Source organism: Agelaius tricolor, unplaced genomic scaffold (genome assembly GCF_023055355.1).
Source record: "Agelaius tricolor isolate 1412-34295 unplaced genomic scaffold, bAgeTri1.0.p SCAF_8, whole genome shotgun sequence".
In the NCBI taxonomy this organism is placed as follows: domain Eukaryota; kingdom Metazoa; phylum Chordata; class Aves; order Passeriformes; family Icteridae; genus Agelaius; species Agelaius tricolor.
The window spans coordinates 40,244,829-40,264,027 of record NW_027269268.1 but is presented as its reverse complement, the minus strand read 5'-3'; the positions used below and the strand labels follow the sequence as shown (position 1 = coordinate 40,264,027).

At 40.5% G+C, this 19,199-nt stretch overlaps 2 protein-coding genes across 6 annotated transcripts in view; one reads left to right on the top strand and one right to left on the bottom strand.

The window, feature by feature from the left end:
* Positions 1–2,153: 2,153 nt before the first annotated feature.
* Positions 2,154–7,487, top strand: SHISA3 (shisa family member 3). The gene is made up of 2 exons (XM_071432475.1): positions 2,154–2,544; positions 3,370–7,487. The coding sequence occupies exons 1-2, from the start codon at positions 2,250–2,252 to the stop codon at positions 3,819–3,821; spliced, it is 747 nt and encodes a 248-aa protein (XP_071288576.1). The 5' UTR covers positions 2,154–2,249; the 3' UTR covers positions 3,822–7,487.
* A 1,155-nt stretch (positions 7,488–8,642) lies between these two features.
* Positions 8,643–19,199, bottom strand: part of ATP8A1 (ATPase phospholipid transporting 8A1) — a 103,026-nt gene continuing 92,469 nt past the window's right edge. For all 5 annotated transcript variants that reach the window (XM_071432471.1, XM_071432473.1, XM_071432470.1 and 2 more), the window contains 2 exons: positions 13,466–13,557; positions 8,643–13,128 (listed from right to left, as the gene is read on the bottom strand). In XM_071432471.1, the coding sequence (XP_071288572.1) occupies positions 13,031–13,128; positions 13,466–13,557 (190 nt within the window). In that variant the 3' untranslated portion in view covers positions 8,643–13,030. The remainder of the gene's footprint in view (positions 13,129–13,465; positions 13,558–19,199) is intronic.

The window sequence follows — 19,199 nt, the reverse complement described above, 5'->3', positions numbered from 1 at the left end:
ATTTACTCACTGACTCCTACTAAATGAGGCTTTCCTGCAAACTTGAGAGGACGGCTCTGTTGTCCCTCTTTCCTCTGCACCTGAGGCAGCTAAATGCACCATGAAGACCTTACTGAGTTCCTGCTCCAAGCCTCATCCTGGTCAACACAGAGATTCCTTTTGACCTTCCTGGAAGTTGGATTAGGCCTTTAAAAGTCATACATTTTAAAACATTCCATGAAGGTTATGTTTGCTTTAAAACCACGGTGAAGTAAATGCAAAACTGTATTAATATTTAACATTGGCTTATAAAAACTAGGAACTTGTAGTCAGGACAGCTGGTAAAAGTTTAATCCACATCATCGTTTCAAAATGAAAACGCAGAGGAGGACAAAATAGCACATTTTCACTTTCAGAATCTATATGTTTTTCTTTTATATCCAGTTTTGTTATTTCTATAGTCATATCTGTGAAATACCCATGAAAAATATTTTTCATTTATGCAATTTTTTAAATTTGCTTTTCTGATTTGGTGGTACTGATTACAGAAATCAAAACAGGAAAAAAGGGTCAGAGAGGAAAAAAAATAGAATAGATTAGTTAAAAGGAAAAAACCCCACAAATATAGTGCTTGTGGACTGTATTTAGGAGTTGGTCAGAAGTCTAATGTCTTGATAGATGGTTCTGAGTGCACAGTTTTATTGCTCGTACACAGCACACTTTGTTCCTTTTGTTTGACTAAACTTGCCAACTTTGGAAATTAGCGACATGGGCATTCAAAATGTTGGACAAGTGGTCAGACTCTGATATACATATTCATACCCCAGCAGTAAATGATGTCAGGAAGTTTCAGATGCAGGAAAATTGCATTCTTTCGTTCAGCACAGCTTTAATGTAAGTTTCATAAGTACGTTCGAGCTAGAGTGCCTCTTAGATAGCACACAGGGGAGACATCATTTACAGAAATGTTTCTTTGCTTGAACCAGAAGTCCAAATCTGCTCAGTTCATTTAAAATGTTTTTTTCCTCTAGAATAAATGAATAAGCAGTTCCTTTTGTGGTTTTTGCTTGGTGATTTGCTATTATTCTTCTAGCAGAAAAAGGATTGGATTCTTATATGAACAGATGTGTTCCTGCTCCCTAGCCCCACACCCATTCTCTCTCTTGGAAAATAGAGGTGACGGGCCTGGTGTTTGACTAAGAGGGGCGATAAATCTTCTGGGGATATGCTGTTATATCTTTGCACATAAAAAGTATTGAGGAGGGGAAACAGGTTAAAAAGCAAGAAGTCTTTGTAATAAATCATACGCTGTACTTGCTTTTTAACCCTTAGAAGCACAGGGCTGCTTTAATAAATTGCCAGTGCAGACACCCTTCTGCTTCGTGGCGGCCGGGAGTGAGGGGCGCGATCGGGTGTGTGGGACGGGAGCTGCCCGCACTCCGCTCCGCGCGTTTCTCGCAGCGGCCGGGCACAGCCTGCCCAGAGGAAGGGCCCCGGAAAGCAAACGCTGGTCTGGCTGCAGCCTCGCTCCCTCTCTCCGTCCCTCCGTCCGCGCCCGGCCCCGTCCGACCGACAGGTACCGAGCGGGACCGGCCGAGCCGCAGGGGCCGGGCAGCGAGCGGCGGGGGCGATGCTGCGGGGGCGCGGGAGGCGGCGGGGCCGGGGGCGGCAGGGGAGCGGCGGGGGCGAGCCGTGTGAGTGTGAGTGTGAGTGTGAGAGTGTGAGTGCGAGCCGTGTGAGTGTGTGTGTGAGTGTGTGTACGAGTGTGTGAGTGTGTGTGTGAGTGTGTACGTGTGTGTGTGAGTGTGAGAGTGTGTGTGTGTGCATGTGTGAATGTGTGTGTGCGTGTGTGTGAGTGTGTGTGTGAGTGTGTACGTGTGTGTGTGAGTGTGAGAGTGTGTGTGTGTGCATGTGTGAATGTGTGTGTGTGTGCGTGAGAGTGTGTGTGTGAGTGTTTGTGTGCGTGTGTGTGTGTGCGAGTGTGTGAGGGTATGTGAGGGTGTGTAAGCGGGGGAGTGTGAGGGTGTCTGAGGGTGGGTGTGTGAGTGTGAGGGGTGTGTGAGGGTATGTGGGGGTGTGTGAGTGCGAGGGTTGTATGAGGGTATGTGAGGGTGCGCGGGTGGGTGTGTGTGAGGGTGTGTGTGAGGGTGTCTGTGTTGTGGGAGCTGCCTCCCAGCCCCCGGACGCGGCGCAGGAGGCCCCGCACGGCACCCGGGGCCGCCCCCTGCGCGCCCCGTCGGGGCGGGCGGGCGGGCGGCGGTGGCGGGGAGATGGCGGGGAGGCGGCGGGCGCTGCCGCGGCTGCTGCTGCGCTGCCTCCTGCTGGGGCTGCTGGGCGGCGGCGGCGGGGGCCAGCCCGGCGGCGGCGAGTACTGCCACGGCTGGGTGGACGGGCAGGGGGGCTACCACGAGGGCTTCCAGTGCCCCGAGGGCTTCGACACGGCGGCCGCCACCATCTGCTGCGGCTCCTGCGCCCTGCGCTACTGCTGCGCCGCCGCCGAGGCTCGCCTGGAGCAGGGCGGCTGCACCAACGACCGGGAACCCTCGGAGCCGGGAGTCACCGCCCGTGAGTGCCCGGCCGCGGGTCTCGAGGCGGGCGGGAGACGGTCCCCGCGGAGCATCCCCCGGGCCGATGCGGGGTGGGCTGGAGGCGGGCGCGGCTCCAGGTGCGCTCAGGTGCGGCTGCGGGGCGGCCCCGCGCCGGGACGGACCGGGAGCCCGGGGGCGCGGGCCGCAGCTCCGCGCTCCCGAGGGCACCGGCAGCAGGATCCCTCCTGACCGCATGGTGCACTTGTATTTCAAGTTCACATCGGCAAATTCTGCTGTGTCTAACTTTACTGCTGCCGGAGGTGTGAGTGGGCCCCGGTGCTCTGCCCGCGCAGCTCACCGCGCTGGCGGCCGTCAGTTTCCCGAACAAAAGAAATCCGGCAGCGCATACAGAGACTGGTTTCCCAAGTCACACGCTCTGCGCTTATCTTCCACCTTAGGAAAGGAAGCGATTTAATAGCATCTGCAGCATTTGAGCTTCACCTGCAGATTCAAGCTGTTACACTGCACAGTCCCGGCTATTTGGGGGACGAGGGAGGGGGAGAGGAGTGAAATTCTTGAGCTGTACCTACCAAGAACCAGTGAAGGGGACTCGATGTAGACAGCCTTTACCTTTGGTAACTATTAAAACTTTGTAACAGAAATAAATTTTTACTGGAACCTACAGGGTTTAAACTCTGATTTTGTTTCAATGCTAACAGTGCTCTGTCTTCTGAGCAGATTGGTACGTTATTGGGACTGAAATAATGTGGGGCTTCATAAACACTGTGTTTATTTCTACACAGAAAACCTGTTACTTAAGTGGGCTAATTTGCATGGCTTTTCTTCTTCTTTCTTCTCCCAGAACCAATCTACGTTCCATTCCTCATTGTTGGATCAATATTTATTGCCTTCATTATCGTGGGCTCACTGGTAGCAGTTTATTGTTGCACATGTTTAAGACCTAAACAGCCGTCACAGCCCATCCGATTTTCTCTGCGGAGCTATCAGACCGAGACTCTTCCCATGATCTTGGCCTCCACAAGCTTCAGGACCCCATCCAGGCAGTCCAGCACCGCGACCAGTTCCAGTTCGACCAGCAGCTCGGTTCGCAGGTTCTCCTTCCCCCGGGCAGAGCCAGGCTGCCTTGTGCCGTCCTCACCTCCACCCTACACATCTGGCTGCTTCCAGACAGCCCACACAGTCCACCTGACCCAGCCATCGGGATTTCTGGTGTCTCCGCCATACTTTGGATATCCTCTCCAGCCAGAGCCTGCCCTGGTTGGGAAGAGCTGCTCTGATTTTACTCAGAGCTGAAGGAACTCATGAAGAAGTAATGCAACCTTTGCGACCACAGGGGCTGCTGCTGTTGGGTGTCACACTGATGTGCTCTGTGGCTGCAGAAGTCAGAACTGTTCCTGTGGGTGAGTTGCCCTTGAAAAGTGAGGGGTCTCACTTGAGATTGCATTTCCTTAACTTGGATCACACTTACAAAGGAATTGTAAAACACTCCAAACTGTTGCTCTAAAACAGGACTGCTCTGCCTAATTTGTGCAGAATGTGTTCAGAGACAAGTAAAAGAACCATGTTGGGACGAAGGTACTCAGTGTTATAAATGACATTTTACCCTAATGCAGTTAACTTAGTTAACAAACAGTGGCTGCTTTCCACTGATAATAATCAAACTTGTTCTATAAAGCAGCAACAAGCCTGAGAAGTAAGACAGGAGTAATACTTACTAATGAGGATCCTTGAAAACCTCTGTTTACCACTTCCATGAGCAATGAAAGTAAGAGGAAGAATTTTTATTAGATAATAAAATGCAGAGGTTTTTTTAAAAATACACATAATCTATCTGAACTTACACTGCATATTTGCATTAGTAAACTTTAATGATGGTAGATAAAACTAGTAGTAATTAGGCTAGTTGAAGATCAGACAGTCTCACATAGCCAAATTATCTGTGAGGAAAGCAGAATGTATTCAGCAATATCACCAATAACTTCTCCACATAAAACTCTGAAAATAGCGGTCTACTAAAGTATTCTTCAGAAGGAAGTATTTATTGTCAGCTTTTTGTTCAGCAAGTGTAAGTTGGCCAAACTGATCATGAAGTTCTGTTTGTAAAATTAGCCATGTATAAAATGTAAAGACAAGTTTGTAATTTAAAATGCATTTGCACCATTGACATCACTAATTATTTAGTAATAACGCAAAAAAAACCCCAACCCAATAAACTGTGTGGTTGAAATGCTGTGTCATCAGTATGACTCTGTACAGGTAGTGTTTGTTGAATTTGGTTGGTGTAACTCTTTTGTATTTTTTTCCTGTTAAAATAGCTTATTCTGCTTTTTAAAATGATTTACAACTTTACCTGCACCTGTTGTGCAGATTTAATATAATACAAAATTCTGACTATATAGCAGACTAATAGATTCATTTATGTTTTTTACATGCAGCTGCAGTGGAAAAGTGTTGAAAACGACACTGATTAGTTGGGTATTTTGGATTAAACATCCTGCGCTAGGAATAAATTCTGTTTGCCCTTCTACATTCCTTCACCTAAGTAAACCAACAAACCAAATGGAAGAAGAAAAAAAAGCATCTAAACCAAATACATGCAGTAAGCAAATGGAAAATACACAAGTAAAAAATGCAGTCATTAAAGGGCTTCTCTCTATACTTGTTTTTTGTGAAAAACTGAAGTCATTCTGTGCATCAGAATCTACAATGTCAGAGGCTGAGCTTTCCTATTTTATCAGCCTCAAACTCCCTGTGTGTAGGATCTGTTGAAGTACATTATAGCTGACCTATTTAACAAGTAGTTTAGAAAAGCTTCATTGGTTCTTTCTCAAGAGTTGAATACTTTTTTCATAGCAAATATCTAGTGATCAGCAGTTATGACAAAAATTTTTCAAAATAACTTTTAATAAGTTTTTAACCGCACAAGTAACGTTATAATCCAGCAAACAATACTGCTAGAAATGCAAAAAGACAAGTTCTGTACAATAAAGTTTTAAGTAATAGGTTCTAGCTTGAATACTGTAGTCGTTAATGACAACCCAAATCATGACACACGGATGTGTATATGTTTTGCAAGATACTAAAAATTAGATTTAAGTATTCAGGAAATGAATCAAAAGTTAAATTCTGGCCTGTAATTTTATTGTAGAAACAATCTTCAAGAAAGAAAAATTTTGCTTGCCTTTGGTAAGATTCCACAGGACTCTTCACTGCATATTTTGAATGGCTATGGATGGGACTGTTTGTCAAGTAATTGTTTTGAAAAATCATTGAATATTTCAAGATGCATCAGCTGTCTTGTTCAGAAGCATTCTGTGAGATGTACTGATCACTCCTGTATACAGCAGAAACAGCAAACCAACTAAATGGTATTTTTTTACAAATTATAGGTAATCTCCAATCAGAAGAAGTCTTTATCTAGTAAACCAAGGCAACACAGACCCATTCTGGAAGCAGAAATTTGATCACTTTTAACTAAGAAGGGGCAATTTATGTACCTTTAAAGAGCAATTAGTCATCAGAGCCACTGACACAGGGGGTGAGTGGCTGAAATTCAGTGTTTTCCTGAAAGAAAGACTACACAGCAAAGCTGAGAGTTTGGCTCAGTCACTGCCCATTACCATTTGGTGCTGTACAGGCCAGGCTGCTTCAGTGTGATGGTCTCAGAGGGCTCTGCAGTCAGTTATTAATGTTTTAACACAGGGACAGATTTTTGCTACACTTGCATGCAGCCTTAAATGTCAATGACAATTCAGCCTAAAGAGAGCTGTGCTATTTGCCATATAGCAAGAAACTCAGCCTAGCAGAGAAGACCCCTCTGAGCCACTTCCTTTCTTCCCCTGATGCTGCATAATGGGTTTGTCCTCATAGAATGGTTGCAGAACTTGACACACAAGAAGAATTTCATTGAAATAGACTTAGATAAATCTGTAAGTTTACAGAGTGCTAAGTATTTCACAGATCAGTAGCCAGACTGCAACAAATCCTGCAGATGTGGCTCTAAGGGTGAGAAAGATCAGTTGAAGTGAAAATAGCTGTGCTGTGCTGTACCTGTGCTGTAGCTGTGCTGCACCTGTAAAATAGTTGAGGTGGGGATTATGCACCATCTGCAGATAGACAAAGAAGAAACTATAAATTAAAAAAAAAAATCTATTATTGTTCATGTAGTTACAGTAGCAGTGACCCACATAGCTGAAGGGAGAGGAAAGGAGGTGGCCAGAATAAAACCCATGGATAGAAACAATTCTGCCTGTGCCAGTAGTTTCCGACCCAGATGGATTTGGTGTGCAGGCGAGAATGCTGAATTTCCTTCCTAATGGAAAGAGCCTTTTGGCACTAGATACTCCTATGATTTATAGGAACAGGAAATTTTCCTAAAACTTGCAGACAGAACAGAAATGACATTGTGATAGCACTTTAATGACTAATGAAATGGTTTGAAGGGCTGGATGTATGCTTGAACTGAAAGCGTTTCTTACTATCAGAAGTAACATTTACAGGCAGTACTTGCTTTACTGCCATGTTAACAAAGTAGATTTAACTATTTCTCTTGGAATTCTGAATTTAGTTCTTACTCCTTTTTACCAGCACTACAAGAATCTAAAATCAAAACGAAAGAATATTCACACTCATTAAATTGAATACTGTCATTCACATACGATGCTACAAATGCTTTGATTGCCATTAACTGGTAATGACTTAGATGAAACCCAAGCCTTCTGTGGATAATGAGCAACACTGGCCACTTGTTCTGTGTTTCCACAATTTGGGATTCTGAAGTGTGTATCTCCAAAATGCATCAAGACTTTCCAGTGCTAGGAAAAACATTACAAGTACTTGCAAGAATGTCTGAAGGATGCTGTTTGAAACTAGGTAAGCAGTACAGTATGTGGCTATGTAAACTCACGGATTATTTGTAATACTAATCCCACTGGAATAAAAAAACCTGACAATTTCAAAGGTATTTTGTCATTAATGCTCAGTTGCAGCTTGACATAAGGACATTAAGGAACATTAAGGAGCATTAAGGAGTTGAAGTTGGTTTTCAGTGCTGTTTTGCTGCCTATTGCAATGTACTGTCTGGACTTGAACTCCTCTGAACGATGAGTCTGCTTTTGAGGGAGCCACTCATATCACATAAAGTTTTTGACTCACAGTGACACCAAGGCTATAATTCCATGCTATCCTCTTTTCATTAGCAAAGGCAGACAAGGAAATGTCTTTCTGTTCTTTTATTCTTTCCATCTATGGCTTGTGCAAATTCAGGAGACTGTAGTGTGAATCAGGTTAGTGAAATGATTTCATCTTAAAAATAATGTTTGCTGTAAGAAAGAAGGGAAAGGATTTGAGAGGAAGCCTGGATCATTATAAACTGGATTACAAAATGAATAATTTCAATGGCCTCATGACTGCCAGTATAAGAGAGATGTAAAATATTATCAGGTGGAATATCCTTATACCAGCTCTGCTACTAGAGGCTGGATCTTGTGAAACTAGCACTATCTAAGATGCATGTGTTATCAAACCTGCTTGCAAAGAATACAAAATAAATTCATTGTCTAGTGTACATATAAAAATCAGTCACCCAGCTACTACCAAAACTCAGTTAAGGTCGTAAAATATTGATTTTTTTCAGTGGTGGGCTCTGTTAGAGGGAAGAAATACCAGCTACTATCAAAGCCAAAGGATACAGTATTTACCATTGTTGTCTGAAAAGGGAGGTGACATTTCCTTATTCCTACTTTAACCATTCTTCTGATACATACTTCTCTTTCAAAATAGGGTATCAGCACCAGAGTATGTTAAGGCCTGGCTGGAAGCCACTAAATTGCAGACTCCTGTGCTCCTTAAATTTTTTTAAACTTTTCTAGACTTCACATGAGAACTGAAAAAGACATCTCCAAAAAAGTGTTAAAAAAAAACGCCAACCCCAACAAACCTTAAACCAATTTTCTACTTTTTCAGTACACCTTAAAAAATGCAAGAACTTGATAATATTTGTGAAGTAATATTTCTGGTATGTCTAATTTTAAAGTATTCAAACCCAAGAATGATGAGATATGTTTTCTTCTGAAAGTAATCCCTAACATTTCCAACCAATAAAGTCAATAAAGCTTCTTAGTTTAATGGCAAAGTTTATTCATTTTTTAACAATTAAATGACAAAACATTTAAAATTTGCAGTTCAAAACATGCACATTCACCAAATGCCAAATGACATTTAACACTGCATAGAACTGAATGTGTTACTAAAAGAACTATTTAAAAAACACAGTGCATTTAACATCCAGTTAAAACTAAACCTGAGAAACTACCATAAACACCGAGTCAAAAAATCTTCATTCATGCAGCTTCACAATTTCCACAACAGTTTCAGCAGTAATGGCTTAGTGGAGCTGTAAAACCTCACTTCATCTTGAATGCAAATTTTGCTGTTTCAGACTGACCGCTTTCTGCAGCGGTTAATACATATCAAACTCCAAAAATCGTTATGAAAAATTATGTTGAAGTAGAAAAACAATATTAACGCATTTATGGCTTCTATGCTACATTAAAAAAACACCATAAAATATGACTTAAAAAAAAAAAAAACAACAAAACAAACTTGTTCTGGTCACAGCTTTGCAATTACAAATCACACTCTACATGGAAATACTTTTACTTCAGTATCAACCCTCAAAAGTGCCCAACTTTGCACATCATTGCTCAGATGAGTAGTCCTTACACTCACAAGCAGTCCAGTTGAACCCTATAAGAGTAGTGGTTTGCATAAGCAGGAACCAGGTTTGGAATGCTAAAATATTCCTTTGTTTAATAAAGATCTATTGGTTAACAGCGAGGAAACTGGGGGAGCGAGGGCAGAGAGGGGAAGGAGAAACTTATTTGTGGAGTTTTGTAACCAGTGAAAACATCCAGTACCAAGGAAGCTGAACTGACAAACTCATTTGCTTACACAGCACTAGCTTCTCAATATATTATGAGCAGACTTTTAACGAAGGCATTAAAAAACAGGGATCAACAACCACCATGCATCGCCTCAGAACACTTAGAAATAGTGCCTCATGCAGACAGAATGATAAATTCATCAGAACTACAACTGGTTTTACACAATACACAAGAAAAAAAGGGAAAAACTTTTCTCCTTAAATTTAACACATATTCCAAATTACTCATCATTCAAGATGGGTTCAAATGTCATGATACACATCTTAAGACACTTAATGCTCATCTTTGTAACAAGGTGAACTTTATGGATGCATGTGGACATATAAGAATCTTCAGCTATCTCTTAGTGTTTCAAAATATTTTATTTATCATTTTATACAAATAGAATGATGACTAAGTATAAATCTGTTGAAACTGCTTTGCAAAAATATGTGTAAAATTAGGAAATGGCAAGAAAAAATTCCAGATACAAATTGTCAATAGGTTTGTTAAAATTTGTTTCCAGTTACTCTTTTGAATAATTTCTATATATATGTATGTATATATTTAAAAATAATCAAGGAAAAGTATTTATATAAGATACCCGATTTTTTAGTGGCACAGGTTCATCTTTTAGATGGAAATTTTTGATACTAACTTGCAGTGCCCAGGAAAGAGATGGAAAAGTCCACGTGAACTCTCTATTTAATACACTTTTGAATTTTGGAACAGTAAGAACAGAGGCATTGTTATGAGCATTTCCGCCTCAACTGTTCTTTTTTCCTTTAAACAAACATCAGCAGAATCCCCTTATTTTAACAAAGGTATGACACACTAACAGGATGGAACTAGGTTATATTACTGTGTACTTAACATGAAAATAAAGTACATATTGTATACTTGCCTGATTTAAAAATGGGCACACATAGAGAAGATAATCTTGTATTTTAAAATGGAATTGTATGAGCAATCAAAACCCACTGTTTTTGCCACATTTGTCTTTTTTGCTATTTTTAAGAAGTGGTATCTTTCAACCACTAATTATGAGAAAAAGTAAAAGACAGGGGAAAAATTCATCAGAAGTAGTAAAAAAATGCACTTTGTGAAATATTCCTTCAAATTCTGAAAAAATGTAAGCATGAAATGCTGTGATAAGATTATCTTACAAACCTTTAAATTAGTCTGAATTTAGGATCTTAGAGTTGTTTCAGTGATTTTCTTCCTTTTTAAGGTAGTTAATTTGGGATGTACTGTGTGTTGTTTTCTTCAAACTGTATTACAGTGGTAAAACAGAATTTTATTTCATAGGAAGAATAAGAGATCATGTAAATATCTCACTGCATGTATTTCACAGTGTATTCTAATCTGTATCTGCATAATTAGCAATTCAACCAATTAGAACAGAAAAAAAATTGCCCATTATGACACTATGTATAGATTAATTTTATATGAATTAAGTACACAGAAAGATTAAAAAGGAGCAACAGTGTCATGGTTAATTTCAGAAATGTTTTGAAGGTGGTCATTGTCCCTTGGATGACAGCAAATAGGGATCCCCGTTTTAGGAAAGGGGCATGCCCCCGAATTTTTTCTTGCCTTAGGTCAAGTGATTTGGCCCTCCCATATTGATGCATCTATTTATCTATGCCTGCAATGGCTTTTCTGAAGGCAGTTCTTGTCTGCATGACTGACTGGCAGTACTGTTTCTAGTTCCCTTTCTCCTTGTGCCTGCTGTTTAGAGATCACTCCAGGCTAGTGAGAGGAAGACACTGCATAGCAGGCACATGAAATGCAGACTGCCTTGCCACTCATACACCTTCCTAAATATGTACTTTCATATAGTGCCTTCTGCTGGGCTTTCTCCGTGTATTTTTAAGTTTCTCTCAGAATGGAGGATAGGAAACTTGGATAGTGAGATTAATTACATGTTAAACATTTAGCTAGATGAAAGGCAAGGAGGTGAAGTCACCTTTTGTAATGACAAATGAAGGAGGACAGAGAAAAGATGGGACTGGATGACTTGTTATGATTTGGAGAGCAAAGAGTAAAATACTTAATTGAACAGATCACTGGGGATATTGTTGTTCTGCTTTTCCATCCGGTTGATCTCCATTGAAAGGAAAAAAGAGATAATTCCTATGCAATTCACAAAAATTTACTAAACAGTATACCAACTGCTACTATAGAAAATTGTATTTTTAATGTAATTGTGGTGGCCTTTAAACCCAGAATTAAACACGGACTAAAGACAGGCAAGAATTAGCTAAATTTTAAAGTTCAAGTAGCCTTTCTTAGTTTGAAACCTGACAGTTGTTGGATGGTAAGTTGAGAAATACCAAGTATAACTAGTTAAAGCATGTATCACACTGTTCTCATTTAATACTGCCCTCTTTTTTTTCCCTCATACCAGGTGTGTATCTTTTCCTGCAGTCACTTCCTCTCCATTTTAATTAAAGGTGAGAGTATATAAGTATTCTACATGACAAATAAGTTGTAAAGAGACTGCTGCAATGTATTTCACACCTTTATAGGAAGTGACTTTAGTACAAATAAACCAGTACATACCACAGACTAGCGAAGGGCATGCTTTGCTCTGTATTTCAATGTATGCATTTCAAATAATCCTAGTATAAAAATGTTGAAAATTTGATTAATTTTAAAAAATAAGTTTAAACAAACTTTCTTTTGAACCTACAGTATAAGCAGATACAACTAAGCATCACAAAAATAATTAAGTTTGCTAAAGGGAAGTAAGGCAGAGCAATTCTTAAAAATTGAATAAAGTATTACGTGTACTCCATTATACAAGTTGGCAGCCATATTCAACATACACAATACTAAATGAAAATAAGGGGAAAGCTTGTATAAGGCCAAAGGTGCAAAGACTTGCAGTTTTGAAAGCAAATGCCAAAAAGGCCACTCAAATTAGACTCACTATACCTTCTCCTCAAGTTTGGAGACTCAAGCATGCAGTTCTGAGATCAGGACTGGAGATAGTTTCCTTTCAAATTGTTTCTAACAGAAAACATTTATGGAACTTCTTTGGCAAATGTTTTTAGATTAGTTTGACACAAACATCTATGAGCATCTTGACTCAAAATCTTTCTTAGCGAAGGTGAATTAACACCATTAAGATACTGGGTTTTTTTCAGCACTTGTTGAAATCAAAGGCTTGTTATCAAATATATTTAAATATATTAACACTTAAAAACCTTCACAGATGCTAGTTGATCTGTCAATGTAAAGTACATTTAGCAATCTGACCACTGCCTTTCCAGTGTATGACCAGTATTGATCCAAATTCATTGTAAAATAAGCAAGCTGGCAAGATACAAGGTAAATTCCAATCTGTTTACAAAGGCTAAGCAAATACTCGTTAAAAATTTAGAGATGGTGTGTTACAGTATAGTTGCACAGTGCTTATGTCTACTGAATACATAAATCCAAACTTTATGGAACAAGACCATCATAGATCTTTCAATGTCTGATAACTGGACCATGGTCACAGCTCCCAGCAAAGATCTAGTAGCCTGTCTCACAAAAGTAAAAACTAAGGCCTAGATGTCCAGCTGTGTTCCTTCACCACTCCTCAGGCCTTTGCTTTGTGGTATCGTAAGCTCTTATGACTTCAGACTGGGAAACAATCCCATTTTCATCTTGAGAGAAGGCGTAGCCATCTGCAGATATAAAGTGAAATAGAAACAAATTAAGTTTCATAATTTTAATTTTTTTAAAACTTTAATAAAAGCAACTTAACAAAGATGAACAGAAGGGAATAAACCTCTTTTCAACAGTAACTAAAATACTGTGCCATTTCTTACAGAATTTTGCAGTTATAAAACAGCAGAAAGAGCTCTGCACAGTACCTTAGGTATGAAGGGCAACTTAACCACAGACAAAGAATATGGTCTAATGGGTTTAGGATACTGCACTTTTGCTATAAATAAATGCAGTGAAAGGCAGATTTTTACTGTTGTTATTAATGGATATTACTTTCTGTCAGTGAACACTTACGAAGCAAGTTTTGTTGCAAAGAGTCAGAGCGATACAAGTTCACGTGGTTCTTCTTAAAAACATTCTTCAGTAGTTGGGCTCTTTCAGTTAAGCTAGAGAGAAAGTAGACACATGAAAAATATTTACTTACTAATTACCCTATCCCTTTATGTTTAAGTCTGCTCAATGGGAATTAATTGTTAAATGAGAAATGTCCACGCTCCTTTTTCTTTCTATATTGTGCCTAATGAATTATTAAGATGATGATTAAAAGCTTGCACGAGGACAGATTATTAAGTTCTGACCCCTGGTAATGATTTTACTTGTTACAGTGCAGGCAAAATATCTTTTTGAAACACTGCTGTGTGCTGACCACACAAAAAAATGAATAATACTGTGAACCTTTGAGTGTGACTCCTTTAGAAACACACAATGTAAAGGGAAGGCACTGTCTTCCTTAATGTAGCACAGCTTGAATAGTGCCCGGCTGAATTAGTCTTTTTTATCTTACATAGAAAGTGTTCCCAGCCTCTATTGACACAGTACCCCAAAGGGATGGGAAATGAGTGGAAGGAAAGCCACGTTCATGGTTATCAGCTGTGTGTACAGAAACATTATTTCCATGAAAAGTGTTCTAGAAAGGAGCTTCCCCCAGGAAACTCTAGGTGTTTTTCTGGAGATCATACCCAAAAAACAGACTACTATTGCTGCTAAGGTTGGCCACCTCAGCCCATCTCCTTCCTTCCCAGCACTACTGAGTTTGTTGTGTTGTTGTGTGCACACACTTGGGTACCTTTAGTGTGACTCAAGGTACTCCCCATTTAAGCCCAAGTGGAAAACAGGAGCATTAAACATTTTTTAAATTGAGACTCAGGAGTCAGCCAAATGCTGCAAACTGTAGTGAAACAAGTACCAAAAGGTATTGGGTTTCCTTTGTCTTTCTTGCACTAAAGTTCTCTCTAATAGGAACATACATTACTAAATAAATACCAGGTACATGAGCCATAGCTAAGAAAAATTTCAAAATCTGATAGTTTTAATAACATATTAAATATGTGTGAGGGGCTATATTAAAAAAAACCCAAAAAAACTCTTCTGTTCTCTTGATTTGATATTCACTGTGAATTACAGCCTGTGTTTCAAGAAATACCAACCTATCACTTAAACACTTCAAATGCTGAAAAATGCAGCCCCCTCTCAATGTAAACCGGTCTAAAATTAGTTCAATTAAAAAAGAGATGTATCTTATGTATAATGTGAGTACACAGTGATTGGATATTGCTACAGTTTTGCTAGATTAGCAAAGATGTCTCTTGTGCAATGATGTAGTAAGAAAAACAGATTTCACACGCCTCATGTTACCAAGTTTTGATTACTACAATCACTTTTTAATATTATTGTCAATTAGCTCAACAGACTTAACTTCCCAGGCTATCAACCAGACTAAGTGGTGCAAGGAAGGGAACTAGACTGCTTTCCTTACTAGATTACCATTCAAGCCACTAAATTAGAAATGTTCATTCTTCCTTAAGTGATTCTACATTTATATATGAAGCTGAATCACTGTTTAGAGCTGGAGACACTAATGGTTTATCTCATCTTTCTGTTCCCCTCTAGTCTGGTGGTTAAAGCATATGGTGAAAGCTTGGCTTTTCTAAGTCGGAAAAGGAAAATAAACCTACTATTTCCACACCCACAGAGGAATGCTAACTGGAAAATCTACAGGGTAAGGTGATAGGCAGGGGAAACTGCTTCTGTGGCCATGTTTTGAATGAAAAGATGTAATGAGACTCCCTTGTAAGAAAAAAAATTAGGTACTGATTCTAGGAAGGTAGGAGGCATCTGCTGACTGAATCAAGAAAGGAGAGGCTGAAGTACTGAAACACATCTTACTCTCAGTGCTTTCCTAAGCTAAGTCTCTGGGGATTTTTTTCATCCTGCTTGCTCCTCTACACTGTGTAGGAGCTTTCTTTTTTAGTTCAGAGCTGTAAACTGTTTAAGCGACAACATTAATAAAAAATTAGGGACTGAAATCTAAACTGTAAGAATACAGAGACTGAATAAATAAATCAGTATTTTCATGTAAAACTGGAAGCCAAGGAGGTAGAAGACTATGGATACACTTAGTTACACTTAGTTATCAGCTGCATCTCCTTTGCAATACATCTGTGAAATCCTTATTAATGTGAGTTGAAATCAGAAAATTTCTACAAAATGTTTGCCATAAATAAAAATTTAAAAAATTAAATAAAAAATGTTTTATTTAAAACATTAGCATGTCTATTGTACCATTCTTGGTACCATCATTCCTTGCTTGTATTTCCGAATGGAATGTTCAGATTGAACCACAGAATCGCTAGGCTGGAAGAGACCTTCAAGATCATTGAGTCCACCCCATGCCTGAACACCTCAACTAAACCATGGCACCAAGTGCCACATCCAGTCTTTGTTCAAACACATCCAGGAATGATGACTCCACCACCTCCCCAGGCAGACCATTCCAGTACTTGATCATCCTTTGTATAAAAAACTTTTTCCTAACATCCAACCTATATTTCCCTTGGTGCAGCTTGAGACTGGTTCAGTCAGTTGTTGCCTGGAGAAAGAGACCAACCCCACCTGACCACAGCCACCTTTCAGGAAGTTGTAGAGAGTGATAAGGTCACCCCTGAGTCTCCTTTTCTCCAGGCTGAACACCCCCAGCTCCCTCAGTCGTTCCTCACAGGGTTTGTGTTCCAAGCCCCTCCCCAGCCTCGTTGCCTCCTCTGGATGTGCTCAAGCATCTCAACGTCCTTCCCAAACTGAGGGGCCAGAACTGGACACAGCACTCAAGGTGTGGCCTCACCAGTGCCAAGTACAGGGGCAGAATGACCTCCCTGCTCCTGCTGGCCACACTGTTCCTGATCCAGGCCAGGATGCCCTTGGCCTTCTTGGCCACCAGGGCACACTGCTGGCTCATGTCCAGCTGGCTGTTGAGCAGCACCCCCAGGTCCCTTTCTGCCTGGGCACTGTCCAGCCACACCATCCCCAGCCTATAACGCTGCAGGGGGTTATTGTGGCCAAAATGCAGGACTGGGCACTTGCACTTATTAAACGTCATCTTATTGGACTCTGCCCACGCATCCAACCATTCCAGGTCTCTCTGCAGAGCCCTCCTACCTTCCAACAGATCAACACACACTCCCAGCTTAGTGTCATCTGCAGATTTACTAATGAAAGACTCAACACCCTCATCCATGTCATCAATAAAGACATTGAACAGAACTGGCCCCAGCACAGAGCCCTGAGGGACACCCCTGGTGACTGGCCCCAGCTGGATGCAGCACCATTCCCCACCACTCTCTGGGTCCAGCCATCCAGCCAGTTCCTAACCCAGCACAGAGTGCTCCTGTCCTAACCATGGGCTGCCAGCTTTTCCAGGAGTGTGCTGTGGGAGACAGTGCCAAAGGCCTTGCTGAAATCCAGGTACACAACATCCACAGCTTTCCTGCATCCACCACGTGGGTCACCAGGTCATAAAAGGGGACCAGGCAGGTCAAACACGACCTACACCTCCTAAACCCCTGCTGGCTGGGTCTGATACCCTGGCCCTCCTGTAAGTGCTGTGTGATGACACTCAATATAAACTGTTCCATAAACCTCCATACCAGGTACTGAGGTCAGGCTGTAATTGGCCTTTAATTACCAGGATCCTCCTTCCCACCCTTTTTGTGAATGGGTGTCACATTGGCCAGCATCCAGTCATCTGGAACTACCCCAGTGAGCCAGGACTGCTGATAAATGATAGAGAGTGTCTTCCCAAACTCATCTGCCAGCTCCCTCATCACCCTGGGATGGATCCCATCTGAGCCCATAGAGTTAGGAACATCCAAGTGGCTCAGCAGTTCTCTGACTGCCTCCTCCTGGATAACAGGGGAACCATTCTGCTCCCTGACACCATCAACCAACCCAAGAGGACAGTTGTCCTGAGGACAAGCCATCTTCCCACTAAAGACTGAGGCAAAGAAGGCATTAGGGACTTCTGCCTTCTCCTCATCTGCAGTTACTGAGTTCCCTCCCTCATCCAATAGAGAACAAAGGTTCTTACCTTACAATTCCTTTTGCCATTAATACATTTATGAAAACATTTTTTATTCTCCTTTACAAAAGTTGCCAAATTAAGTTTGAACTGAGCTTTGGCCTCCCTAATTTTTTTCCTCCATTCTCTAGCAATCCCCTGAAATACTTCATGAGAGACCTGATCCTCCTTCCAAAGATGATACATTCTCTTTTTATTCCTAAGTTCCTTCACAACCTCATTGCCCATCCAGGCTGGATGTTTGCCTTGTCGACTCATCTTTTGGCACACAGGGACAGTCTGTTCGTGTGCCCTCAAGATCCCTGTTTTGAAGCATGCTCACCTTTCCTGAACTCCTTTGCTTCTAAGGGCTGCTTCCCAAGTAACTCTCTTAACAAGTCTCCTAAACAGGCCAAAGTCTGCCCTCTGGAAGTCCAACGTGAAAGTCTTATTGATGTTCCTCCTCATTTCACCACATTTCATTGCTTAAATGCTAAGCAGTGAAAAGACTACCTTAAACTTTTACAAGAACATGAAGTAGGCACATATCTTAGTTAATGTATAATGAAGTTTCCACTGCACAGATCTGATTGCTGGTAAAGAAAACACAAAATACATAGGAAATACACTTGAGAAAAGTGATTTCAGCTATTCAAGTATTAAATTCTGTTCCTTTTCTAGACTTGAAATTTTGTGGGCTCTCTATTATAAATCACCCTGTTGCCATTCAAAAGCATATCTAAATATCTACATATGAAGCCAAGAAAACATGGTTTTATAATTAACCAATGTTAGATCACAGGAACTAAATGCCTGCGTTCATTATGTGTAGCTATATGGACAAGCAGAATATTAACTAATTTTGAACATGAGATGTATACCTTTACAGGCAATTAAACACAGTTATAGAAAAAATTATTGTATTATGAATTCCTGTAACCCTCACAGTAAAGAATTTCTTCCTAGTATCTAAACTAAACCTACCCTCTTTCAGTCCTATCTCTACATACCCTTATAAAATCTACTGGCTTTCTTGTAGGTCTCCTTCTCAGTAAACATTCAGATACACACTGATTACAATAGCTATCCAATACAAGAATCCTGACCTGTTATCTGTGGAAGCTGAGACTTCTATTTTGTGTTGTAGTATTTCTAAGATGGGAGTGGACAGAGAAGAAAAGTTTCTGAGTTATCTTTCTCACTGTTTCCCAGTTATCTTTTAATCATGCAGTGATTTATATATTCTTAGGTTTTTTTGGCATTTAATGAGAACAAATCCCTTTTTCTGTTATAACAGAAAAAGGTACTCCCACAGATATGCACACACTAGAATAAGGAAGTCTCATGTACATATCTTAAACAGATGGAGAGGACATTCCTCACCCATTTAACTACTTACTCTGTACTGGTAATTAATTAATCTGAGCTTCTGCAATTTAGGAGACTCAAGAATATTTACAAAATTTGAATCAAATTTTTGTAGATGCAAGTAGGTCAGTTCATCAGACCATTTCTTTAACAATGAATAGTTTCTCCATAAAGTTAAAATTTTGGCTCTATCACCTGAATTTTAATACATTAAAAAAATAATGGAGGGGATAAAATCTTGAGAGATAGTGTATTGTGTAACATCCAGTGATTTGCATATAAGGTGAATGCTTGTATCCTTTAGAAATACTGGTTTAAAAGTAACTTTGT

Coding starts and splice junctions, on each gene's coding strand:
- SHISA3 (XM_071432475.1), top strand. CDS start 2,250: ATGGCGGGGAGGCGGCGGGCGCTGCCGCGGCTGCTGCTGCGCTGCCTC. Junction 2,545..3,369: donor GGAGCCGGGAGTCACCGCCC/GTGAGTGCCCGG, acceptor TTCTTCTCCCAG/AACCAATCTACGTTCCATTC.